The sequence below is a fragment of the Sturnira hondurensis genome, unplaced genomic scaffold (genome assembly GCF_014824575.4).
Source record: "Sturnira hondurensis isolate 20B ecotype Veracruz unplaced genomic scaffold, ASM1482457v3 Scaffold0022908, whole genome shotgun sequence".
In the NCBI taxonomy this organism is placed as follows: Eukaryota; Metazoa; Chordata; class Mammalia; order Chiroptera; family Phyllostomidae; genus Sturnira; species Sturnira hondurensis.
In genome coordinates this window covers 9,658,229-9,680,598 of record NW_028095539.1, presented here as the reverse complement: position 1 = coordinate 9,680,598, position 22,370 = coordinate 9,658,229, and the positions used below count along the sequence as shown (strand labels likewise).

The following is a 22,370-nucleotide window of genomic DNA, read 5'->3' as shown; positions in this document are numbered from 1 at the left end:
GAGGCAGATGGCTTCAGTGACCTCCGGCGGCTGTCAGGCAAGCCCAGTGCAGTTTCAGGGGGCAGACTCCAGGGGGCCCTGGCTGCCCAGCTCCCTCTCAGGTCCTGGCTGGAAGCAGGCCCAGTGGGTGGTCCAGGGCCTAAGGTGCTGAGGTGCCGGCTCAGAATGGCTGGGAGCCTGCAACCCAGGGGCCTCTTCTATCTGGTGCCGCCCGGGCCATCGCTCAGACTTCAGCCTCTGACACCCAACGCGGTGCCATCTCCGAGCGACAAGGGCCCCACCCCAGTGACGGAGGCAGGCCAAGAAGCTGGGCGCCCAGCTGACCCTCAGGGCTCCTCTCCTGGGCCTGCTGTGTCAGGGGGCCCCCATCGAGCCCTCTGTCCCCACTCTCTCCCAGTTCCCAGGGCCTGGGCCTGGGGGGCCTCTGTCACTCCTCCCTCCCGCTTGCCTGCAGGCTGGCTGTTGCCCTGGGAGGGCAGCCGTGGCCCCAGACCCTCCCCTGGTGCTCAAAGCTCCCACCTGTGTGGGGAGTGAGGGGTCCCCTGTGGGGAGGAGACTCGGGGCAGGAGCAGCCATGGGTCAAAGAGCCGTCGGGCATGCACGTGACTGGCTCTGCGTCTGTAAATGTTCACCCAGGCGCAAGGCCCCCCGGGCCCCCGTCGGAGTCCAGGCACCTGCCTGGTCCACATCCACCGTCACCCCAGGACAGGAGCTCCGGCCCCACGTCAGGACGAGGCAGGGTGCGCTGGACTTCCACAAGCAGGTGCCTGTGTGACGCTGTGTGATGTGGCGCACGCTCAACAGGACAGGGCAGCATGCCGGGGCTCTGGCTGATCAGCCTGGGGGGCCCGGGGGAGGTCTGCCTGGAGCTCTATGGGCCTCGTCTTAGTCTGGTTGACCCTGACCCCAGCTGACGCTGGGAGAGAAGGCCTTCATACCAGCTCGGCAGGGAGGGTGCCTGCCCCTGAGGCCACTGGGCAGGGCTGGGAAGAGCCCTCCACCCCCAAAGGCTCAGCATGTGGAGACCTGCAACAGTAGGGGGGGTCAGGCTTCCACCCAACCCCACCTGGGCCAGGAGACCAGGCCCACCCTGCTCTCTCCACAGCTGTGCCCTGCTGGCCCCATTGCTTGTGGGGTGCCCCTTCTTGGGGTCACTCCCTTTCTGCTCCTAGGGTGCTGGGAAGAAGAGCAGCCCCTCCCCTACCAGGCCTGGTCTCCCCTGGGGGCCTGCTGGCTCCACACGGCACAGCACAGCACAGCACGCGCCTGCTGCCCAGCAGTCCCCATGTGCTTGGGGGACTTTGCCCCAGGGGAGGAGGGGGTTTCGGAGTGTCCTCTCAGCAGATTCCCTGCTTCCTCCTCTCCTGACACCCACCACCCAGGGCAGCCCAGAAGCCCCTCCCACAGGATCCTGAGTGACAGCTGCTTCCCAGTTGGAAATGGTGGGGACGTGCAGCCTCACTTGCAGGGTTTCTGTGCCCACAGCCTCCAGCACCTGCTGTGGCCCCTCCGAAGGGTCCGTGTGGTGGCCACTGGGAGTCAGAAGGAAGCCGAGGTCTGGGAAAGGGCTCTGTGTGAGTGCCGGTGTGGCCCTGCTGAGCTGCAAGACCTCGGGCAAGTCCCCACCCTCCCTGGGCTGAAAGCTGACTCTTTCCTTGGACACTCGTCACAGCAGTGACTCCGCACCTGCAGGGGACCCTCCGGGAACAGCAGCGGACACGCAGCTGGGGCTCAGCGAGCTTTGTTGAGAGGAAGAATCTCACAGGTCTGCCTGGCGGAGGTGGCCCTCCCTCCACACCCAGCTCAGATGTTGGGATGGTCACACTCCAGCAGGACCTAAACAGCTTTGGCCAGGCCCTGGGACCAGCCACCAAACCCTTTGAGGTGCTGTCCTCTGAGCAGAGCCGGGGCCTGGGGTGGGCTTAGAGAAGGCTCCAACCAGAGCGACCCACCCCATGTCTGCCCACAGTCTAGTTTGGGGCCTGGGAATCCCAGCTGGATTTGACAGGCAGCCACCGGTCCCTCCAGAGTCCCACAGTACTGTGGCCACTGCCGCTGACCTTAGGCCACCACCCCGGGTGTCCACGGGGGCGGTCCCCCGGACTCTCAGTTCCCAGGCTGCTCCGGGCAAGCTGAGCCTTCGTCACAGGTACCAGGGCAGGTACAAGGTGAGCGCTGCCGCAGCCAGAGCTCAGGCCTCGGGGCTGCCTGGGGGGTCCCAGCAGAGGCTGCTGCAGCCCCAGCAGCAGCACCTGGACCGGGGGAAGTGCGGCTGGGGCCCCAAGGTGGGGCAGAGCGTGGCTGGCTGCTGAGTGATGGTGGTGCCCCCTTTGAGGGGCGCAGGGGGCTGGGGCTCCACACGAGGCGGCTCCCGCTCGGCCTTGATGGCCAGGAAGGCAGCCAGGTCGAGGTCCAGCATGGCCACCCCTCCGCGTGGCGTGGGTGTGCTCTGGCGGCACTGCGGGCAGGGGATCCAGCGCTGCTCATGGACCGGCGTGTCCAAGCGCCGCACGCACGCCTGGCAGAAGGTGTGGCCGCAGTACAGGCGGCGGGGCAAGTGCCCCGTGAGGTCGTAGGCTGAGCAGCAGATGATGCAATCGCTCCGCCGGACCCCGGGCGCCGTCCCCTCCTCAGAGGCCTGGAGACCCTCTGGCTGCAGCATCCTGGAAGGGTGGGTGTGGGGGCTGCAGCTGGCCCTGCCCGCCCCTGCTGCTGTCCTCTGTGGTCAGGGCCTGGTGCCTGGAGGCCGGCCGGGAGGCCAGGCCGTGCGCCTGCCAGGGTGTGGGTGCAGCCTGGGTCCCCGAGGGCCAGCGTCCTGCCCGCTGTCCAGCCCTTCCCCACAGCCCACCTGCACTGCTGCAAGCCCCCACCCACCCCAGCCTGCCCAAGCCCAGGCCTCCCTTACCTGCATCCGCTCTGCTGGGCGGCTATGCCCAGCAAGAGGGTGGCCACGAGTCGGGGGACCCAGGGCGCCCTGCGGCTCCCTCCCTGGGGCTCACGTTACTGGCCGAGCCTGAGTCGGCAGGGAGGCAGGTGGTGGCTGCAGGCGGGCGGGCTCCCCTTTCAGCCACAAAGCACTTGCAATTAGATCCACTCGCGCCCCTCCATCTGCCCTGCCCCCACCCCCTCGGTGCCCAGACGGGGAGCCACTAACCCCATACCCAGGCCTGGCTGTGCTGCTGCTCCTGGCCCATTTCTTCCCATTTCTTCCACCCAGCCGGCCCCCACCCCCACCCCCAGCTCCAGCTCCAACCCCATACTCCCTCCTGTCTCCCCACTCTCCTACTGCCCCTCCATGGTAGAAAAGCTTTCTGGTCCGATCCTGGGTGATGCCAGCTTGTCCTCTTAGATCAAGCAGCGCCTCCTCCAGGAAGCCTGCCAGGACCCCCACTGGTTCAGAGCCCTGAGGGACCTGCTGCGCCCCAGCTCAGTCCCAGTGTGAGAGTCCTTGTTGCTTGGCCCCCTGCACCTTCATCATGGGGTGGTTACCAGTCCCAGAAGGCCTGCGGAGGTCCCCACGCACTCTTGGGCCCCAAGAAGCTCTCTGAGGTGCATGACACCATGGGTAGCCTTGGACATTCCTATCCGGAGCCACCTCCTTCCAAGGCCTGCCCAGGGATGGGGACACAGGCATGGCAGTGTGGGGTGTGGAGAAGGGTCTGGACAGGGTCAGGACCCCCAGGGCCCTCTCCAGCCGGCTGGGAGGAAGTCAAAGGCCAGGGTGGCCCATCTGCACACCCCCCGTTGCCCCAGTCCACCAGCAGCCTCTTGGACTGGCTGGACAGCTTTCTGTGGCCGGCCTGGGTGGGGGCCATCTTTTGGTGAGGACTAGCCACACCCAAGGACCCACACAGTCAGGCCAATGACATGCCTGTCCACGCCCAGAGACCAGTCCTGCCATGTGGCCAGTCACTGTGGGTCAGGGGAGGGCCAGCTCTAGGACCTGTCTGTCCTGTGAGGCCAGCTCGACCTCCTCCTCCTCCTCGGGCCGACGGTGCCCAGCCCCGGAAGTGTCGGGGTGCCCAGATCAGGCCTCCGCTGACTCCTCGCCCCGGCATCCGGGCCTCGCCCCGGCAGTGAGGCCACCGCGCGCCCAGCAGCTGAGCTTCCCGCACGTCCTCCTGAGCAGGCATGCTGCACTCAGCGGGTGTGGGGGGAGACGGGTGCCCTGGGGCCACTGCCCCTCCCCCCAGCACCTTTGCACCACCTTCCCCAGGAGGCCCAGGCCCCAGGAGCTGGACAGGGCCGAACGGCAGGGCCTAGTGCTCCATAGCAGGTGCCCAGAGACTGGCTGTCTCGTAGGAAGCCAGAAGAGCATCCCAGCTGAGGCAGGGCGATGACTCACGGTGGTGGACGGGGCTCGGTCCAGCCGCCTGGGCTCCCACTCCCAGAAACCCGCCAGCCCCAGTCCACCCACCACCTGCCTTCCCACCCGGTCCTCCTCCTGGAGGCCTCTGGGGGCTGCACCCGCAGGTTCCGTGCACAGCACCCTGCTGTCAGACCACATGCTGACATGTCTCCGGGCTTGCACCCAGTCCGGGCCAAGACAGGGGACACACTCCCGCCCTCCTGTCCGCCTCTGGGCGGATGTGAGACCTGTGGTGCAGGTCAGAGGATCGCGACATAGTGGCACCCTACCCCCAAATGTCTCGTGGAGGCTGGGGGCCTGCAGTGTCATCGAACCCAGGTCCCCTCCCAAAAGGAGTCACCTGAGGAAAGCTCACTCCGCTTTATTCCCCAGGCCCTCGCCCTGAGTGAGGGGGTCAAGGGGGGGTCAAGGGTGTCCCTGGGCTGCCACCACGGCCAGCACCCAGGGCTCCTTTTCCAGGGGTCTGAGCTAAGCTGTTGGCCTCTGTGGCACACAGATGTCCCTGTCTGGGGTGAGGTGGCCAATGCCCTTGACAGTGGCCCGGTGGCTGTCCCAAACATGCCCACAGCTGTGGCTGCCTGAACGGAGGAGCTCTGGGCCTGCGACGTGGGGGTGTCCTGGGCAGGCCCGCAGCCCCAAGGGGCCAGGCTAGGAGACAACACAGCAGCAGCTGTGGCAGCGGCAGAACCGAGGGCAGTGGCAGCAGGAGCAGCAGGGACAACACCAGCAGTGGTGGGCAATGTCGTCGCCGCGCCCGATAGGCGGCAGGCCCGTGTAGGTCAGTCCTGTGGGGCGCTGCCCATGGCAGCAGGGGTTGCCAGGCTGCTGCCAGACCTGCTGGCCCTTGATGAAGGCGGCCCCCTTAGCACCCTTGGTGCCCTTGGCGCCCTTGGCACCCTTGGTCCCTGGGGCTGCCTCGATGGGCTGCAAGAGGCGGGCGGGCTCCAGGGTGCAGGGACCCACAGGCAGAGGCTGCAGCTCCACGGAGGAGGGAGCCACCTCCAGCTGCCGCTCCAGGTCAGGCCGAAGGTGGGCCCGGGGGATGCTGATGTGGGCATACGGGTTCTTGACAACCATCTCGTGGGGGTCCATGGCCTGCCTGGCAGAAGTGGGCAGAGGAGACTATTGGCTCCGTGGAAGGGAATGGCCACAGCCCAGGAAAGTGACCACCCAGGAAAAGCCAGGCCTGCATCAGTGGGCACCAACTGTGACGGACAGTGAGAACCAGGTTCCCAGCCCCCTGCCCCCCAGGGGTTCCTTGCTTCCCTGAGTGGTGGTGCCCTGGATGGAGCTGGGCATGGGTGGGAGGGGTCTGGGTATGCAGCTGAGAGGGTCCCACAGCAGGGGGCCCAGTGCAGGGAAGGCCCGGGACCCACCTGAAGTGGCAGTGGTAGTCCGTGCTCTCGTCCTCCAGGCCAAGTCCCAGTGCCTGTGAGCACAGCGACCGGAGCAGCCTTTTCCCTCCCAGAGAGGGGTGGGGCCATGGGCGGGACTCAGAAATGGGGTTCCCAGGATCCTGGGAGGCTTAGATCCTCCCCCACCGCGGCGACCCACCCTTCCTTCTGAGGTGGGTGGTGGCCATGGCCTGGCTCTGAGGGGCACTGCCAGCCTGGGTGACTCAGCCTGGACACATTCCATGCATGCCCTGGGTGCAGGAAAGAGGGCAGGGGAGAGCCTGGGGTCAGGCCCTCAGATCTCAGCCTCCGGTGGTCTGGGGACTCCAGCCATCGTCCTCATGCCTCAGAGCCCCTGCTTCGTGGCAGAGGGCAGAGCTCCTCACTGGGACCATGGCCCCTGCCCGGCAGACTGAGTCTCAAATGAGCACAGACCACTCAGAGGGTTACCTTTCATTTTATTTTTTACTTTAAAAAGATTTTACTTATTTTTAGAGAGAGGGGAAGGGAGGGAGAGAAACACCAATCAGTTGCCTCTCGAATGCCTTCAGCTGAGGACCTGGCCCACAACCCAGGCATGTGCCCTGACTGGGAATCGAACCAGCGACCTTTCAGTTTGTGGGTGGGCGCCCAACCCACTGAGCCACACCAGCCAGGGCCATTTTTGTTTGTAACGGATGAAAAATTGGTTTACATACTTTTACTGATTAAAACGTACTCATCTTACAACTGGCAATACGCGCTTCATACACAAGTGACATTTCTCGCTCATTTCTGAAACCCATCTCTCTCGGCTGCCTGGGCTCCGGCGGCCGCGAGTCTCCCCGCCAGCGTGCCCATCCTTGGCCCTGAAATCTGCTCCCCCCCCCCCCGCCATCACCTGTACGGTGGCACTGCCACGCAGGGCGGCTGCGTGTGTGGGTCACAATGGATGTAAACATTTGTAAATACTGGCACTTGTGAGCTCCCCCTGAGGCGACCTGGTGCTTAGGGTGTGGCTGGGACCGGCACCCCCAGTCCTCCGCGCCCCAGGGAACCCACAGGAAGGGCGAGATCAAATCAGACGTGGTTCAGAAGCCAGGGTCATCCGGGTGGCATGCGTGGGTCCGGTCGGACCGGTCTAAACACGAGTTCTACCGATGCGCAAGCCAACTTGGGACGGGCGGGGAAGTGGGCCTCGAACTTAGAAAGCTACCGACGGGGACTTCTGCGCAGGCGCCATAAACCCCGCCCACCGTTCCTGCAGACTCCGCCCTTCACGGAGAGGCGGGTCTAACGCATGCGCGAAAAAAGCCGAGGCGGCCTGTGGAAACTATATTCCCCATAAGCCTCCGCGCTCGAGGGTTTCCTTAAAGACCCGGCTCGGGGTCTGCTGGCCTCTGACCGCCCAGAACCGGGCTTGGGCCGCCCCAGCTCTGAACCACGGAGCTCGCGAGGAGTGGACTTCGGCGGGCTCCACCACGGGGCGGGACCTCCATTACGGGGGCGTGGCCTGGGGCGGGGGCGGAGCCTGGTGCCCCCTTGCGCGCGCCCAGCGCGTGAGTGGCGGGGCTGTGCAGAGCCCTTGGTAGAGGTTGGGCTCCGAAGTGTCCCCCGGCCCAGGCGGCCTCAGGTACCCCTCTTCATGCTGTGGCACCATCAGCCCTCACTGCCCCTCTCACGAGGCACCTGCTCCTGCTGAATGACAGGAAGCAGGCCCAGACACTAGCCCGAGGTCACACAGGGCACAAAGTCCGCTCCAAGGGCCAGGGACGCTCCCCCAGCCTGTTTTGCCCCCGGGCTCCTTCACCAGGAATATTGACGCCTCTGTTGGGCTCTGTTGCCCCGAAGGACGTGGGGACCCCAGGCAGCCTGGCCCAACAGGGTGGAGGGGGCCATGGCCTGAAGGGGCTGGGACAGCCCAGGGTTAGAAGTGGGCCCAATGCGGGTTCCAAGACCGCAGGCATGCTGCGTGGTGGCCATGGCTGGTCAGGGGACAGCGGCACTCGAGGCCCCTGCAGCCCTGGTCCCCTGCCTTGTAATTGCCACCATGGACCAGGCAGAGGGTGTATCCCAGGGGAATAGGGAAGTCTGGTCCAAGGAGGAAACAGAAAGGAATGGAGCTTCCCTGCTGGGTGGGGTCCGGGTAGCACTCCCCTGTGCGGCCGCTGGGCAGGTGTGAGCCTGATGGGATGCAGGAGAGGGCCACTCCAGCCTGGGTAAGTGCGCACCCTCCGTGGGCTGCCCTGCAGTGGCCTGTCTAGCTGTCTGACCTGCCAAATACCCCTCACTCCACCCATCTGTCCAACCCTCTGAGAGTCTTCTCCCAACTCCTGTCTGTCCCTCTGCCCACTCCTCTAATACATGCTTGCCGCCCTGCTCACCCTCCTAGGGCCACGTTGCCCTTCTTCAGCCTGCCAGCTCCGAGCAGAGCCTGGGTGCCCCTGGGAGCTGGAAAACTCCGGAGCATCCCCACGGGGAGCTGAGGGGAAGGACAAGTAGAGACCCTGACTCTGGTGGGCGGGGGATGGGGAGGCACTGGCCGTCTCCAGGAGGAGCCCTGGGAACCAGCTTTCCAGGGACCACCTCTTGGCTCCCCTTGCCTCCCTGTGGCACTGCGAGGCTTCGGGCTACGTAAAGATTTTCTTTCCGGAAGGACAGGGAAATTAGGGGTGGGGGCCTTGACTAGGAACCAGGGTCAGCCCAGCGGGGACGGGAGGCGGGGGCGGGGCGACGCGGGAGTCATCACCCGCACGCGGTCCGCGGGCGATGGGCGACTCTCGGAGCGGGGGCCGGGCCCTCTGCGGATTGAGGGGCGGCCAAGAGACTGGCCCCGCCCCGCGGACCCCGAGCGGGTCCCCAGACGGGGGGGTGGCGCTGCAGGCGCGGGCGGGCGCCGCGCGCACTGCGGTCCCCGCGCCTCCGCCGCAGAGCGCGCCACGCTTAGTACGCACCTGCCGCCGCCGCGCCGCACCGAGCCCGCGCCCCGCGCCCCGCGCCCCCGGAGTCGCCGCGGCCGCGCCATCGCCCCAGGTCGCCGCCGGAGCCATCGGAGACGCAGGGCCGAAGCGCGGGCGCCGCATCCGGGCCTGCCTTTGAGACAACCTCTGCGGCGGCGGCGCGCTGCTCGGGGACGCCAGGCTGGGGCAGGTGAGCGCGGGCGGGGCGGGACGGCCTCGGGGTCTAGACGCTCCGCTCCTCCCCACCCCAGTAGGGGTCTGGCTTTGGGGGCGGGGACTGGGAGGGGGCTGGATTCCGAGGCCAAGGAAGGTCAGGATTAGAGGTTGGGCGCCGGGTCTTTTGTGCCGGGTAAGGGAGAGGGTGACAGTGGGCCGGGGCGCTGCCCTCACGCCGTCTCTCACCTGCAGCTCAGGCCTGGTCCAGGCCTCTTCCCTGCTCCCGCCACCGACGAGCCGTCGGCCCTGGTCCACCCACAGCCAGGGCTCCTCCGGCTAGCTGCCTTCCCTGGGCACGCTGCCCTGGAGTCATGGGGCCCACCTAGCCCCTGCCTGTCCGGATGTCCCAGCCCGGGGACTGCTGACCTCGGCTGCAGGGGGAGCCCCGCCAAAGCCCCCTTGCCAGCCTCAGCAGCCAGAGACCCTGGGTGAGCCCCCGGGCCAGACCTCTGGCCCAGGGCAGCCTCCCACGCCCCCCTGCCCCTGCCTCCCTCCACCTCCCCCGCCCCTTCCTCCTCCTCCTCCCAGGACTGGAGCACAGAAGCCACTGTGGCCACTAGGAGGGGCCCTGCCCCCTCAGCTCTCACTGGGCAACCCCAAGAGTCCTCAGGGTGGCTGGAGTCCCCACCAGGCCTGGCGGGACCAGGATGCTGCCCCTGCTCCTCCCCCCCGGCCCCACCAAACAACCCCTCCCATCGTAACACCCAGTCTGACAGGAGACAGCCGGATGCCGGCTGACCCTGGGCCCGACGTGGGCAGTGGCTGGCCGGGCCTCCTCATGTCCTGCCTGAAGGGCCCCCATGTCATCCTCAAGATGGAGGCCATGAAGATTGTCCACCCTGAGAAGTTCCCCGAGCTGCAGGCGGCTGCCCCCTGCTTCCCACCTGCCCCCAGGCCCACCCCAGCTCTGGCCCCCAAGCGCGCCTGGCCCTCAGACACAGAGATCATCGTCAACCAGGCATGTGGGGGGGACATGCCCACCTTGGACGGGGCGCCCCGCACCCCACCCTTGCCACGGAGGCCCCGCAAAGGCAGCTCTGCAGAGCTGGGCTTCCCCCGTGTGGCGCCGGTGGGCGAGGTCATCGTGAATCAGTACGTGGTGCGGCCCAGTCCGGCATCCTCAGGGCCCCCGGCAGTGGCACCCCCAGCTGCGGGGGAGCCCCTGGAGTGCCCGACCTGCGGGCACACGTACAACGTCACCCAGCGGCGGCCGAGAGTGCTGTCCTGCCTGCACTCGGTGTGTGAGCAGTGCCTGCAGATCCTCTACGAGTCCTGTCCCAAGTACAAGTTCATCTCCTGCCCCGCCTGCCGCCGAGAGACTGTGCTCTTCACCGACTACGGCCTGGCGGCACTGGCCGTCAACACATCCATCTTGAGCCGCCTGCCGCCTGAGGCACTGACCGCCCCGTCTGGTGGTCAGTGGGGGGGTGAGCCTGAGGGCAGCTGCTACCAGACCTTCCGGCAGTACTGTGGGGCCGCCTGCACCTGCCACGTGCGGAACCCGCTGTCGGCCTGCTCCATCATGTAGTGCCCGCCTGCCCGCTGCTGCGTGCCTCCGACCACTGGTCCTTCCGCCGCTGCTTCAGGGGTCCGGCCCTGCCATGTCCCCCTCTGACCCCTCACCTGTCACAGCTTCTGGCCCCCACCTGTGTGGCATTCTCGCTGCAGCCAACTTTGCCATTAAAACTCCGCCAAAGTTTGCACCTTGTCTCTGGACTGAAGCCCACTGCAGTGGCCTGCACCCTGAGCCGGGGTGGGCAATGGTGGCAGCGCAGGTGGGGCCACCCACACTGGGCCTGGCACTGAGTGGCATTGGCTCCTCTGCTTGCTGGCCAGGCTGGGCTGGGCCTGCCACTCCGGATGGCCAGGCCCCGCTGCATGTGCACCCCACCCCCCGCTGTGCAGAGCCAGCTGCCTCCATGCACTGGACTGGATGCATGGGCAGGTGTGCAGAGTAGGCCCAGCTGGGCCAAGAGAAGTTCTGTGTGCACTAGCCCCTGAACGTGGGGGTGGCCACATGGGGAGCAGCCTGGTCTGCGTGCCTTCTGGTGAACAGCGGACCCTGAGGCTGTATGGGAACAACCTTTGGACCAGTCTGAGCTAGGGTCAGGAAGTGGCTGGCCACGGTTGTGGTAGGATACAAGGACCCAGGAGCCACTCCTCTGGCAGTCGGATGACCTGGACCTGGAGAAGGAAGCTTGGAAGGGGTGTGGAGCAGGGCTGCCGGATACAGACAAAGGGTGAAGGTGAGGACGGCCGTGGGGCAGCTGTGTCTACAGCGGCTGCTGTTTACTGAGAGCTGAGTCCTGGGCAAGCCCAGTGTGTGGCGTGTCACCGACAAGCCCCTGAGGTGGTGCTGTGCCCGAGTTGTCCTTCTGGTGAAGGCCCCGGTGTCAAAGGCAGGAGGCTGCAGCCCGTCAGCAGCCACAGTTCAACACTCGGCTGAGGCCTGGCTAGGCCCTTGTTCCTTGGAGCTCAGGCCTCAGGGAGGAACAATGTATGCCAGGCCCCCAGTCACGAGTGATGCCCCCTCAGGCCTCACCCTGGCCGGGATCGAGGCTCTTTGTGGGTTGAGTTTGCACAGAAAGAACCTCTCCCCTCAGCTGCCCTGACCTTCAGGGCATACACACTGGCCCTTATGGAGGACGCAGGCAGGAGCAGGTAGGGAAGGCCCACAGCCCGGCCCAGGACCCCACTCTCCCCAAGGACTTGGCCCCTGCAGTCTGTGTCCCCTGTGCCTCTCTCACGGGAGAGCCCCTGTCAGTGTGGGGCCCATGTCAGGTGCACGGGGCCTGGGCTGCAATCTCTCGGTGTTGTCCTCAGGCACTGCCAGTCACTGCCTGGGAAGCAGGGCAGTTGGGGGTCCCTGGCCGGGTCAGGAGCTGAAGATAGGCTCCCGGGTGGCCCTGGGCCGGGTCTTGGGTCTCGACTGAAGGCTTAACGCCTGGTTGACCTCAGGATTTTCGGCCTGGTCATCAGGCCTCGGTGGGAGAAGCTCCTCAGGGTCAGGCCCCACGGCGCCAACACTCCTGGACACGGCCGTTTGGAGCCTCCAGGCCAGAGGTGCTGGGGAGCAGGTGCAGGAGCCCTGCTCAGGGGCCGGAGCGGCCCAGCAGCACAAAGAGCAGCCCCAGCAGCAGGAGTGGCGTGAAGATGAGCAGCAGGCCCAGCAGCTCGAGGGCTAGCAGGCCCAGCAGTGCCAGGCGGCGGGCACAGGGCCCCCGTTCCCGCAGGGCCCAGAGCCAGGCGCCCAGGCAGGGTGGGCAGGGCAGAAATGGCAGGCAGCCCCGGCCGCCCACGGGCCCTGCCAGGAAGCGCAGCCTGTACCGGTGCTCCAGGGAAGCCCATAGCCCGGGGCCCTGGGTCAGGGGTGCAGGGGGTGTGGGGCTTGGGGGCCGTGGGGGCCCGTCTGCCTGCAGCAGCTCCTCTTGCAGCCGGCACACCTCCCACTCAGGCATGGGCGTCTTTTGGCGGCACAGCGGGCAGCGAGCCCCGCCTAGGTCGGTGCTGGGGGCTGTGCCCAGCAGCTGGTGCAGGCAGTCAGAGCACAGGCCGTGGCCACAGTTCAGCAGGGCCAGGCTGTGCTCCCCAGGCCCATAGGGCTCTGTGCAGACGGGGCACTCCTCCTCCTCATCTTCCTCCTGCTCTGTGGGCCCCGCCCGAGGGCCAGCTGCTGTGGCCCCCAGCAGGGGCTCGCAGTCCAGAGTCCTGGCATCCAGGGGGGTCTCAGGGGCCTGGCTGTCTAAGCTCTCCTCTGCCAGCACTTGGGCCAGCGGGCCCAGGGAGGCTGAAGGTGGGCCAGGGAGCCCGCAGCTGAGGTCTGCGGGGCCACAAGTAGGAGCTCTGGGGCAAGAGTTAGGGTGTGTGGGGTGGGAACCCAGCGTGGCAGTCAGATGAGGGGCCGTGAAGGTCACTGTGGCCTCTGGGGCTGGCACAGGGTCTGATACTGACCTTGCAGCAGCCGTGTTGGGCTCCACACCCCCAAGGTGAAGGTCCCTGAGGCCTTGGGGCTGTGTCGGCTCCCCGCTCCGGGCCCTCCCTTGCTGTCCCCACTGAGTCCACCCAAGCCTGGCTGCAGCCATGGCCGACCCGTGTCAGCGACTGACCTAGGCAAGTGGGTTCCAGGCCACTGCAGTGTGGGCAGGCCAAGCCGGCCCGACTGCTCCAACAGGAATTGAGCAGCAGGGAAGGCCCATCCCAGGGCAGACCAAGGCCAGCCCCTCCCTCCCACCCCGCCTTGCTCTCAGGCCACACCCCCTCCCTCTGCGGCCTGGACTCCCGTTCCCAGGCTGAAGGGATGGTCCACATCAGCCTGGACAGGTGACTCCCTATGTTCTTCCTTCCTGGAGTCCTGTCTAGACCACCCCCACCAGCAGCGCTTGCACAAGGTGGGCAAACCACTGGCCCCTGCTCCATGAGAACCAGACACCAAAGTGTTGTGGACAAGGTGGCTGAGTAGCGATGCACGTGCCCCCCCCTCCCCAGGCCCTGGGACAGCAGGAGGAAAGGTCAGCAGCAGCTGCCCTGCACCCGCCATTTATTGCCAAGACTCCCTGGAACCAGGTGAGGGTGACGTGTGCTGGCCAGGGCCTTGCTGCCTTCACCTGGGCCCCGAGGGGCCCCGGGGTGCTTGGTGGCTGGAGTGGCACATGTGTGACAGAGGATGACTGGGAACCCACTGTCGCCCGGGGCAGAGGAGGGCACACTCAGCTCTGCCAGGGACCCTGCACCCCGGACCCCTACACTGTCTGGAAGCTGGTGGTTAGGGAAGCTCCCTGAGGCCCATTGGGCTGCCAGTGCCTTCCTGGGTCACCACCTCAAGCAGGACCCGGCACAGCCCCAAGGCACAGCCAGTGGGGAGAGGCCAGCTGGAGCCAGAGGCCAGGGCGGCAGAGGTGCTGGGGCTGAGCAGGGGCCCCGGAGGCCTGCGGCTGAGCGGGGGAGAGGGCCCCCCTCCCACTGGGTGGAGTCCAACGGGGCAGCGGCTCCTCAGGCCCAGGTCTCGGTCTGGAAGCGCAGGGCACGCTGCAACCGGGCCAGGTAGGTGGCCGCGTCAGGGCCGGAGAGCCCGCCCTCCTCCTGGAAGATGGACATCAGGGCTTCAGACACGTCTGCCGGCATGTGCTTGGCGTTCCTGGAGGGACAGGCCAGACGGGGCTCAGCATCGCCCAGGCGCCCTAGGGGCCAGCGCCCCCTCGCCACCCTCTCGCTGCCCGGGCTCACCCGGCCAGGTAGAAGCAGGCGCCCTGGCGATCCAGCAGCTCCCACACCAGCGGCCCTCGCTCGCGCAGCCTGTGCTGCACATACACCTTCTGCTCCTGCAGGGCGGGCTGCGTGAGTCTGGGCCCCGCCCACGCCCCGCCCCCGCCCCGCCCCCTGCACACGCCCACCTGCTCCTGGGAGAAGGCTGTGACCAGGGTCAGGCAGCCCCTCTTCTCCAGCTCTGTCCACTCGGCCTCCCAGTAGAAGTCCTGGTCCCGTAGGCGGCATCCGAAGAACAAGAGGTTCCCTGGGGAGGGCAGGGGCCTCAAGATTGGACTTGCCCTAAGACTCAGCCCAGGCCCCGCCCTCCCATGCATCCTCTTCACTCACCCCTCTGATCCCGGGCCACTCGCTCCTGGACGGCTGCTCGGAAAGGGGCCACGCCAGTGCCAGGCCCCACCATGATCACAGGTGTGTCTGGAGTCTGCGGGAAGGCCAGGCCCCCTGGCCGCACCCATAGGGGCACTTGGACAGGGCCTGTGGCAGGAGGGAGGTGGCGTGAAGAGGCTTGAAGGACCAGGGCCCAAGCCCAGGCTGGCCCTCCAGAGAGCCGGAGTCACCTTGCCCAGGGTCCAGAGATGCTAGCCAGGAGGAGCAGAGGCCCCGGCGGGGTTCCTTGAGGCGAGTTTGGTACTGCACCACAGCCACGAGGATCTGCAGCCTCTCGGGGCGAGCCTGGGGGACGGGACAATGGGTGCCCGCCCGTGTGGCTGCCAGCCTGCACCCCAGCCTGAGCAGACCCTCACCAGCAGAGAGGAGGCGATGGAGAAAGCACGCGGCCGGATCGGGGGGATGAGGTCCAGCAGGTAGTCTGGGGGGATGGCTGCCGCCGTGTGCGGGAAATCACACAGCACCTGCACAGACACAGCCTCAGGAGGGCCGCAGCCAGCGGGGCCGCCGGTGGCTCTGGGCCAGGGCACCCTGCCACCCGCCGGCCCCCACCTCCAGGGTGGTCCTGCGGGGCCTACTGCAGTACTCATGCAGGGCCTCCTGGCCCGCGGCGGAGCTGAACTCCAGCAGCTTCTCCCGCTCCAACTCCTGGGGGGACAGGCAGGCCAGGAGCTCGAAGAAGGAGCGTCTCGGCACACCGGCGATGTCCAGGTACTTGGACACGAGGTGCCGCACGGAGCAGGGCTGGGGCAGTCTCACAGGACAGGGGGAATCTGCAGCGGAGAGTAGGAGACCGTGGGGAACTGGGGACTTGGGCAGGGGTGGGGGGTGGGGAGTGAGGGTGGCGGCCAGGCCTGAGGCTCACCTGGTTCCCGAGGCTGCAGCGTGAAGCACTGGTCAGGGTCCAGGCCCAGCACCTGGCAGAAGTGCTGGACATGTCTGACCGTGTTCTCGGGCTGGATCAGGACCACGTCGCCGGCCACAAAGCTGGATGGGAAAGCCATGGCGGGTACAGAAGGATGCTGGGGCTCAGGGCACTGCAGAGGACTGAGCCAGTGTCCAGGGATGGCTGGGGTCTGTGCTGGGGCCCCCGTGGTCCCTGGGTCGGACTGGGCCACCTGCTTGGTGTCTCAAGCCCTTCTCACCTGATCCCTGAGCCTGCGATGTCGAACTCAATGAGACGAACATCCTGGAAGTGCGAGGGGCCCGTGACCCTCTGGTTGGTGACCATGGGTGCCAGGAAGGGCTGCAGCTCCGAAGGGGGACTTGGAGGGTCCGCCCCGGCCGCGTGCTGCTCTGCAGAGCCTGGCTTGGGGGCCTCCTGGAGGAACTGCAGGGTGAACCTGGACGGCAAACTGCAGTGGGGGGAGGGGTGCAAGTGCTAGTCAGACCGGCAGCCTGGGGGGGGCCCGGCTCATCTGCTGCACCTGTGGGTGCTGAAGCAGCAAGGCCCACACTCACGGGACTCCAGCAGGGATCACACCAAGGCCGGGAGGCATGGGCTGCAGCCCCAGCACCTTCTCCCACAGGTTGTGCAGCCAGGGGTCGATGGCAGCGTCAGGCCTGCAGGGAGGGCACAGGCACCTGCTGAGTCAGGAGCCCCGCTCACAGCTGGCCCACAGGAGGCACCCCGCCCTCACTCACCCCAGCTCATGCTGGTCGTCGCCCAGGCACATGGGCAGCAGGGCAGTGCCCCCAAGCTGCAGCAGCCGGCGGTGCAGCTTCTTGGCCACAAAGTTGAACCTGCGTGGAGAGGGAGGCTGCTGCGGCCGCCCGGCTGGGGGCCACGCAGGGCAGGGGGCAGGCCTGTGGGCAGCAAGGGCTCTGGTGTCCTGTGACTTGATGCCACGGATTCACCTGTGAAATAACCCTAAGTAACACCCCTTTGGGCGAGGACGTGTCATAGAGAGATGCCAAAAGCATCGGAAGTGGTCTGGGGGCCCCGGAGGCTGGGTCACCTGTCCCCCAACACCTTGCACTCAACCCCAAGGACAGTGCCCCTGGCCAGCAGCCTGGCCTGCCCCTACTCACTTGGCGTAAGAGGAGTCCCCAAGGCCCAGGACGGCAAAGTCCATCCGGCAGAGGGAGGCTGCCGGCAGGTTCTTCCGGAATATGAACCTCCAGAAGCCCTACAGCCAGAAGAAACTGGGTCTGCAGCCCTGCTCCAGGCTGTGGGCCGCAGGCGGACGGGAGGGCGGGGTCCTGGACCCTCCCAGGGCTCTGGGCTCCTGCCCCTTAGGAACTGATATAAAGCAAGACCGCATCTTATTTTATCACAAGAGCAAGAAAGGTGGAAGAGGCAGAAAACCATGAGAAAGCTGACCCAGAGCCATCCATCACCCTCGAGTGTGGGGCTCCGTCCCTGCCCTGGGCAGAGGGCTCTGGGCTTCTCCCTGGGGGGCAGGCCGGTGAGGCTGGAAGACTGCCAGGTCCCTGTGGGGCGGGCACTGCCCTCTACCCCCCACCTCCCCCCAGGCTGACGGAAGGGCTTGCTCCGGCTTGGGTCCCCTGGAAGGCTCCTCTTCTCTTCACACCAAGAACCCCATGTCCCCAGAGCACCCCCACCCTCGGCCCCAGTGTGTGCTGGGGCTCGGTAACAGCTCTGGGCTGAGCGTGTTCCTTGCCTTCTCTCCTCTGGAGCCCCTCCCCTGGGCCCCGAGCCACATCAGCTGGCTGAAGGACCCACGGGCCACTGGAGAGGGCTTCTAAACCACAACTTCCCAGCACCTGGTGCTGACCTGGGCCCCTCCCTCCTCATTTCAAGCCTCACCCAACTGAGGCCACCAGGTGGATGGACCCTGGCCCTGTCAGCCCCGGACCGCCCCTGGCCTTCCCGAGGACTTTGCTGCACAGGCCACCGGCCAGTGCTGGGGACCTTGCCTGCTCGGCCTCCTGAGACCTTGGTTTCTGGAAGTCCGCAAAGAACTTCCCCCAAGGCGCCTCCCAAGCAGGACCCGGAGAAGACGGAATGCTTGTGACCTAGCTCCCCATGCTGACTGCTGCCTGGGGCACTCAGATGGAAATCGCACCTCTGAGAACCCGAGGCTTTGCCATGCACCGGCCCAGAGGGGCAATCCCTGCTGAGAGGCCGGAGTCCCTCAGCCCTGCTGTCCCCCACAGCAGAGACCCGGGTGGACGAGTTGGTTGGGAGGCCTTCACATTTCCGGTGGCCCCTTCCTAGGCACGTGAGAGGCTCCTTAGACTTTTCCAGGACAACTTCCTCCCTGCTCTCCTCACTCTGCGGCTACTGGAATGACCCTGGAGTTTTAATGTATTCTTTCTTGTTCCTGGCTTAATTTTGTTACACTTCCCAGAAGACTTTCTTAACTGTCCATCTCCTCAAGTTCTCCTGGTATCATTTCAAAGAGCATCTGTGGGTCACCAACACTGGCCCCGGGGGCCGAGGCCTGTCCTTTCGCAGGCAGCTCCCCAACTGCCCTGTGCTGCTCCTCCTGGCCTGACTCTCTCCTGCCCTTTCCCACAGAGTCTGCGGGATCCGGGTGGTCCATCTGTGCCCCAGAAGCCAACAGGAAGGCATGAGTTTGGGCCCATCTCCCATGGGCTTTGTGGCTGAAAGACGGGGCAGGGGCCTGGCTGCTCGGCCACCCACTGCAGTCCCTGGGTTCCGGAGAGCTCCCCTGGCTGCTGCCTGGGGGTGCACACCTGGCCAGAAGGTTCTCAGGGCTGCGACATGGAAGCCGGGCCTCACCACTGGGCACACAGCTGCTCATGGAGCCTGGTGTACAGCAGGAGCCGAGGCCCAGCCTCTGTGTCCCTAGGCCACCAGTCCCTACTGTGGGGCAGGCCCCTCTGCTGACTACCTCCGTGGGTGCCCAGCCCTGCACTCTGCCCTCCTGCACCCACCCTCAGCCCAGTGCGCTCATCACCACCTTTGTGCCTCTGGCACCAGACACTGAGTCTGCACCTCCGCCCTGACAGCCCAGCCCAACCCAGCCCAGCTTCAGAGGGTCTTCAACCCTCCTGCCTGTGCCCTGCACTTCCCACACCCACCGGCCACCTCTGGCCTTTGGTCGCCTGAGACCCTGTGCTTGGGTCCTGCCCTCAGGTCTCCCACATCACCCCACTCTGGCCCTGTTCTCGGTCCTCGCCCCCAGCCCTGCAGCTGGCCTGAGTCGCTCCTTTGTTACAGGCACCTTCTTTTTAGCGCCTCAGCCCCATCCACAGCAGAAGCCTTTCTGAGTTCTTTCCCGGAGACTGCCTCTTGCCCTTCTCTTTCTGCGAGCCTCGGAAACTGCCCCCAGGCCACCAGTCCTTGCACTGAGCTCGGCCGACGCCCCTCAGGCCTTATCTCCCCGCCACACAGCTCTGGGTAGGAAGACCTTCCTCTGGAAACAGCCCCTCCCTGCCCTTGAGCATGGCCGTGGTGTGCTCCCTCTCTTGCTGCAGGGGCCACCTTCCTGCCCCTCACAGCCCGTCCCGGGGAGGGTGACATTCTTTCCTCAGGCTTCCTATTTGGGCCTCTCCAATACCTGCCCTTCCAGCCCCCACCAACCTAGATCCTCACTGGAGCTCTAGACCCACCTTGCATCTCCACCTGAGCGACTCCCACTCGCCGGGCCCTCACTGGCGTGTCTCTGCATGAGCAGCCACCCTCCTTCCTGGTACTGGAGCTTGAACCCATCTCAGTCCCACCTCCTCCCTCACCTTCGAGATCCGCTCAATTCCGCCTCCTGCCGAGCCTACCACAGCGTCTGTGGAACGTGTCCACTTTCAGTGTCTTGCCCGCAATGTGGTCCTCAGTGCTGTCCTTGCCCGCCTGCAGACCGGCAGTGGTTTTGCTAGGACCTGAATGTGACTGTCTCCCTGTGGCGACCGGGCTGCTTGGACCGGGCCGTGCTTCCCACCTCGTCTCCCTCCTCCCCAACACGCTCCTTGGCTCAGTGCCCGAGCTGCTTCTCACTCTTCCTGGAGGCTGGGCTGTTGTCCTCCCTTGACAGGCCGCTTCCTCTCTGCTGGGGCCGAGCTATGCCCATATATCCTTCAGGACTCAGCCCACACTCCTGTCTGCCAGAAAGCTGTCCCTGAGCCCCCAGGTTAGTGCTCCCACCACGCCTGGCACTCCCCCCACCCCCAGCCCCCAGCGTGGGTTTCCGGCCCTGTGACTGCCTTTTTCCCTGCTACTTCTCCTTGTTGTTGGCTCCCTGAGGGCAGAGCTGTGGCTTCATGGCACTGGACTCCTGGCATTAGATCACGCTTGAAATATAATGTGTGCCCCAGAGATGATCAAAGAATTGAAGAATGCTCCCTGAAGGTCAAAGAATTTTGAAATACACAGAAGACCCAGATTCATATATAACTCTGGAAAAATACAAAAGGTCAAAATGGTGACCTGTGAAGAGTTTATTAAGGAGGATAACCAGAACCCCTGGCCCTGCCCCCAAACATCCTCTCAAACCCATGGCTACTGGGCACCATGGAAAAAGGCAAGTATTCATTGTGCTTCTAAGACCCACCAGGCAACGAAAACGGGGTGAGGGGCCAGGGCTGGAGTCTGAGCCCCTGAGCAAAGGGAACCACTTCAGGTCGGCCTTACCTTCATGTTGTCAGGGGGATCTCCTTGGCCCGTGGTCGCACAAACAAATATCACCAGGGGCTCATTAATCAGGTTCGCCTCAACAAAAAAACACTGGTGTAAGAGCGCAGGCTGTACGGACCAGGCACCCGTCCCTCAGCCCGGCCCCTCTTCTTCGCTCAGGGTGTCAGGGCAAAGGGACTTAGGGGGCACCGCGAGCCCAGGCCTGAGTCATGGGTTCCTCAGCCTCCTCCTGTCCCCTCCTCCAGATGCTAAGGTGAGCTGTTGTTCCCAAGCGTTCCCATCCCCTCCGTCCTCCGTAACAGACGGGTCCACTCTCAGTACAAAACGCGGCGCTCTGCGGTCGAGGGCTCAGGGGGCCGGCGCCCCCAGCACGCTCGGTCTCCCTACCCAGGCCCAGGGAGCCCTCACCACAGGGTAGGAGTCCAGCGCCTGCACCCGGCACTCGAGATGCCGGCGCCGGGCTTCGCGGCCCAGCCTCTCCGACACATCCTCGGCCGTGCCCGTCTGGCTGCCGAAGAGGACCAGCAGCCGTCGGCTGGGCATTGGGGAATCTATGCACCCCGGAGGCCCTTGCACCCAAGAACTGGAGCAGGAGGTCGGGACCGGCTCCGACTTCCGAATTCCGGCGCCTACCGGAAATGACGCCATCACTCCGCGCCCGTCGGGGCATGGCGTCCGAACGGGGCGGGCGTCAGTTGGCGGCCAGTGCTGGGTCCCGAGCCGAGGCCTGGAGATCGGCGGCGCGCTGGGACCGAGAGCCGTTGCAGGCGGGGCAGCTCGTTGCCTCCCGTTCGCCGCGACAAGCGTCAGCGGAACCCGCAGGGAGAAGAGGTGCAGCTCGGTGGGAGGGGCTCTCGGCTGGGCCCCCGCCCGCGCTCAACCGGCGCGATGCTCTTTTCGCTCCGGGAGCTGGTGCAGTGGCTGGGCTTCGCCACCTTCGAGATCTTCGTACACCTGCTGGCCCTGTTGGTGTTCTCCGTGCTGCTGGCACTGCGTGTGGACGGCCTGGCCCCCGGCCTCTCCTGGTGGAACGTGTTCGTGCCCTTCTTCGCCGCTGACGGGCTCAGCACCTACTTCACCACCATCGTGTCGGTGCGTCTCTTCCAGGACGGAGAGAAGCGGCTGGCCGTGCTCCGCCTCTTCTGGATCCTCACGGTTCTTAGCCTCAAGTTTGTTTTCGAAATGTTGTTGTGCCAGAAGCTGGTAGAGCAGACTCGGGAGCTCTGGTTCGGCCTGATCACGTCTCCAGTCTTCATTCTCCTGCAGTTGCTCATGATCCGCGCCTGCCGGGTCAACTAACCTCACAGAGTGGCCAGAGAGGGAGCTCTCCGTAGCGAGAATGCTGGAGCCCAAGCTGAGGACCACCCCCTGGAAGTCTGAGGAGCCAGCCTTCCGCCGCAGCGGGGGAGAAGTCTGGGTCTGGAAGCAATGCCAGCCTATGCCCTGCAGAGTGCCCAGTTTTCTGTATGTCAGTCATGCCTGAAACTGTTTTTTCAGCAAGCATGAAAAGATGTATTTTCTGTTATTTTATTCTTTGAATAGCTAATCCTGAATGACAATCTTGAGAAGGGCCCCAGGGCAGACAGTCCTGAACTCCTCTGACAGCTGGAAATTGAGTATAAGTAAAATGTTTTAATGTGCTCTGAGTATTTTCATGGACCCTGGGAAAGCACCCTTGTGCAAAGACTGCAGAGACAGCCAGCATCGCTGACCTAAGGGCCTACTGTTCCATTCACCCATTGACTTCTTAGATAAGACTTCTTAGATACTTGTGCTCTAAAAAGTAAAAGCCAGCTTTCGATCTCCTCCCCTGTGCCACTGGGGACAGGGTGGCCCTTCCGTCATTCCAGCCAAGGCAGACAGGACTGTGTTGAGTAAGCATGATCAGGGCCCTGTCTGGTGATCTGTCACCTGAGAAAAGAACTTTGCTTTAAAGGCTCTGCTTGACTTCCTGTCCCAGCTGATCGCAGTTTCTCGACTCTGCCACCACCTTGTGGCCAGCGGCATTAGCGCACCTGAGACCCACTGAGGGAGGGACAGAGGAACAGGTGTCCTGACGCCCACAGGCGTGGAGACCTGCAAGTGGGAGGCTTGCGAATGGCTGAAGCCCACTCGTGTCGGCCTGAGGGCTTTGGTTTGATACCAGTCGGGTGCCAAATGAGATTATTTGCTGAGGTTAAAATAAAGAATGTTTTGCTGAACTGCACAGTGTTTGCCTGACCAATCGGAGTGAAATCAAATGA

General features: G+C 65.1%; 6 protein-coding genes across 8 annotated transcripts; 2 read left to right on the top strand and 4 right to left on the bottom strand.

Moving 5' to 3' along the window:
- Positions 1-2,180: 2,180 nt before the first annotated feature.
- On the bottom strand, positions 2,181-2,662 carry RNF224 (ring finger protein 224). Its single transcript, XM_037036651.1, has one exon. It carries the CDS (start codon positions 2,660-2,662, stop codon positions 2,192-2,194), a length of 471 nt encoding a protein of 156 aa, XP_036892546.1. The 3' UTR covers positions 2,181-2,191.
- Positions 2,663-4,982: 2,320 nt separating this feature from the next.
- On the bottom strand, positions 4,983-5,806 carry CYSRT1 (cysteine rich tail 1). Of its 2 annotated transcripts, none has more exons than XM_037036653.1 (2): positions 5,746-5,806; positions 4,983-5,464 (listed from the first exon to the last, which is right to left on the bottom strand). In XM_037036653.1, exon 2 carries the CDS (start codon positions 5,459-5,461, stop codon positions 5,018-5,020), a length of 444 nt encoding a protein of 147 aa, XP_036892548.1. In that variant the 5' UTR covers positions 5,462-5,464; positions 5,746-5,806; the 3' UTR covers positions 4,983-5,017. The 2 variants fall into 2 exon arrangements, with proteins under 2 accessions (XP_036892548.1, XP_036892547.1); XM_037036652.1 differs by having other exon boundaries at positions 4,983-5,468; positions 5,746-5,804.
- Positions 5,807-8,455: 2,649 nt separating this feature from the next.
- RNF208 (ring finger protein 208) lies at positions 8,456-10,628 on the top strand. Its single transcript, XM_037036925.1, has 2 exons — positions 8,456-8,892; positions 9,111-10,628. Exon 2 carries the CDS (start codon positions 9,646-9,648, stop codon positions 10,444-10,446), a length of 801 nt encoding a protein of 266 aa, XP_036892820.1. The 5' UTR covers positions 8,456-8,892; positions 9,111-9,645; the 3' UTR covers positions 10,447-10,628.
- LOC118980346 (ring finger protein-like) lies at positions 10,617-13,118 on the bottom strand. The gene has a single exon (XM_037036924.1). It carries the CDS (start codon positions 12,998-13,000, stop codon positions 12,011-12,013), a length of 990 nt encoding a protein of 329 aa, XP_036892819.1. The 5' UTR covers positions 13,001-13,118; the 3' UTR covers positions 10,617-12,010.
- A 320-nt stretch (positions 13,119-13,438) lies between these two features.
- NDOR1 (NADPH dependent diflavin oxidoreductase 1) lies at positions 13,439-21,055 on the bottom strand. Of its 2 annotated transcripts, none has more exons than XM_037036922.1 (14): positions 20,536-21,055; positions 20,125-20,202; positions 16,602-16,699; positions 16,215-16,313; positions 16,032-16,133; positions 15,716-15,925; positions 15,436-15,557; positions 15,123-15,343; positions 14,927-15,034; positions 14,741-14,855; positions 14,511-14,657; positions 14,309-14,427; positions 14,142-14,236; positions 13,439-14,052 (listed from the first exon to the last, which is right to left on the bottom strand). In XM_037036922.1, exons 1-14 carry the CDS (start codon positions 20,773-20,775, stop codon positions 13,908-13,910), a joined length of 1,899 nt encoding a protein of 632 aa, XP_036892817.1. In that variant the 5' UTR covers positions 20,776-21,055; the 3' UTR covers positions 13,439-13,907. The 2 variants fall into 2 exon arrangements, with proteins under 2 accessions (XP_036892817.1, XP_036892818.1); XM_037036923.1 differs by having other exon boundaries at positions 20,125-20,153; positions 20,536-20,797.
- TMEM203 (transmembrane protein 203) lies at positions 20,804-22,328 on the top strand. Its single transcript, XM_037036926.1, has one exon. The coding sequence runs from the start codon at positions 21,016-21,018 to the stop codon at positions 21,424-21,426; it is 411 nt and encodes a 136-aa protein (XP_036892821.1). The 5' UTR covers positions 20,804-21,015; the 3' UTR covers positions 21,427-22,328.
- The last annotated feature ends 42 nt before the right edge of the window (positions 22,329-22,370 follow it).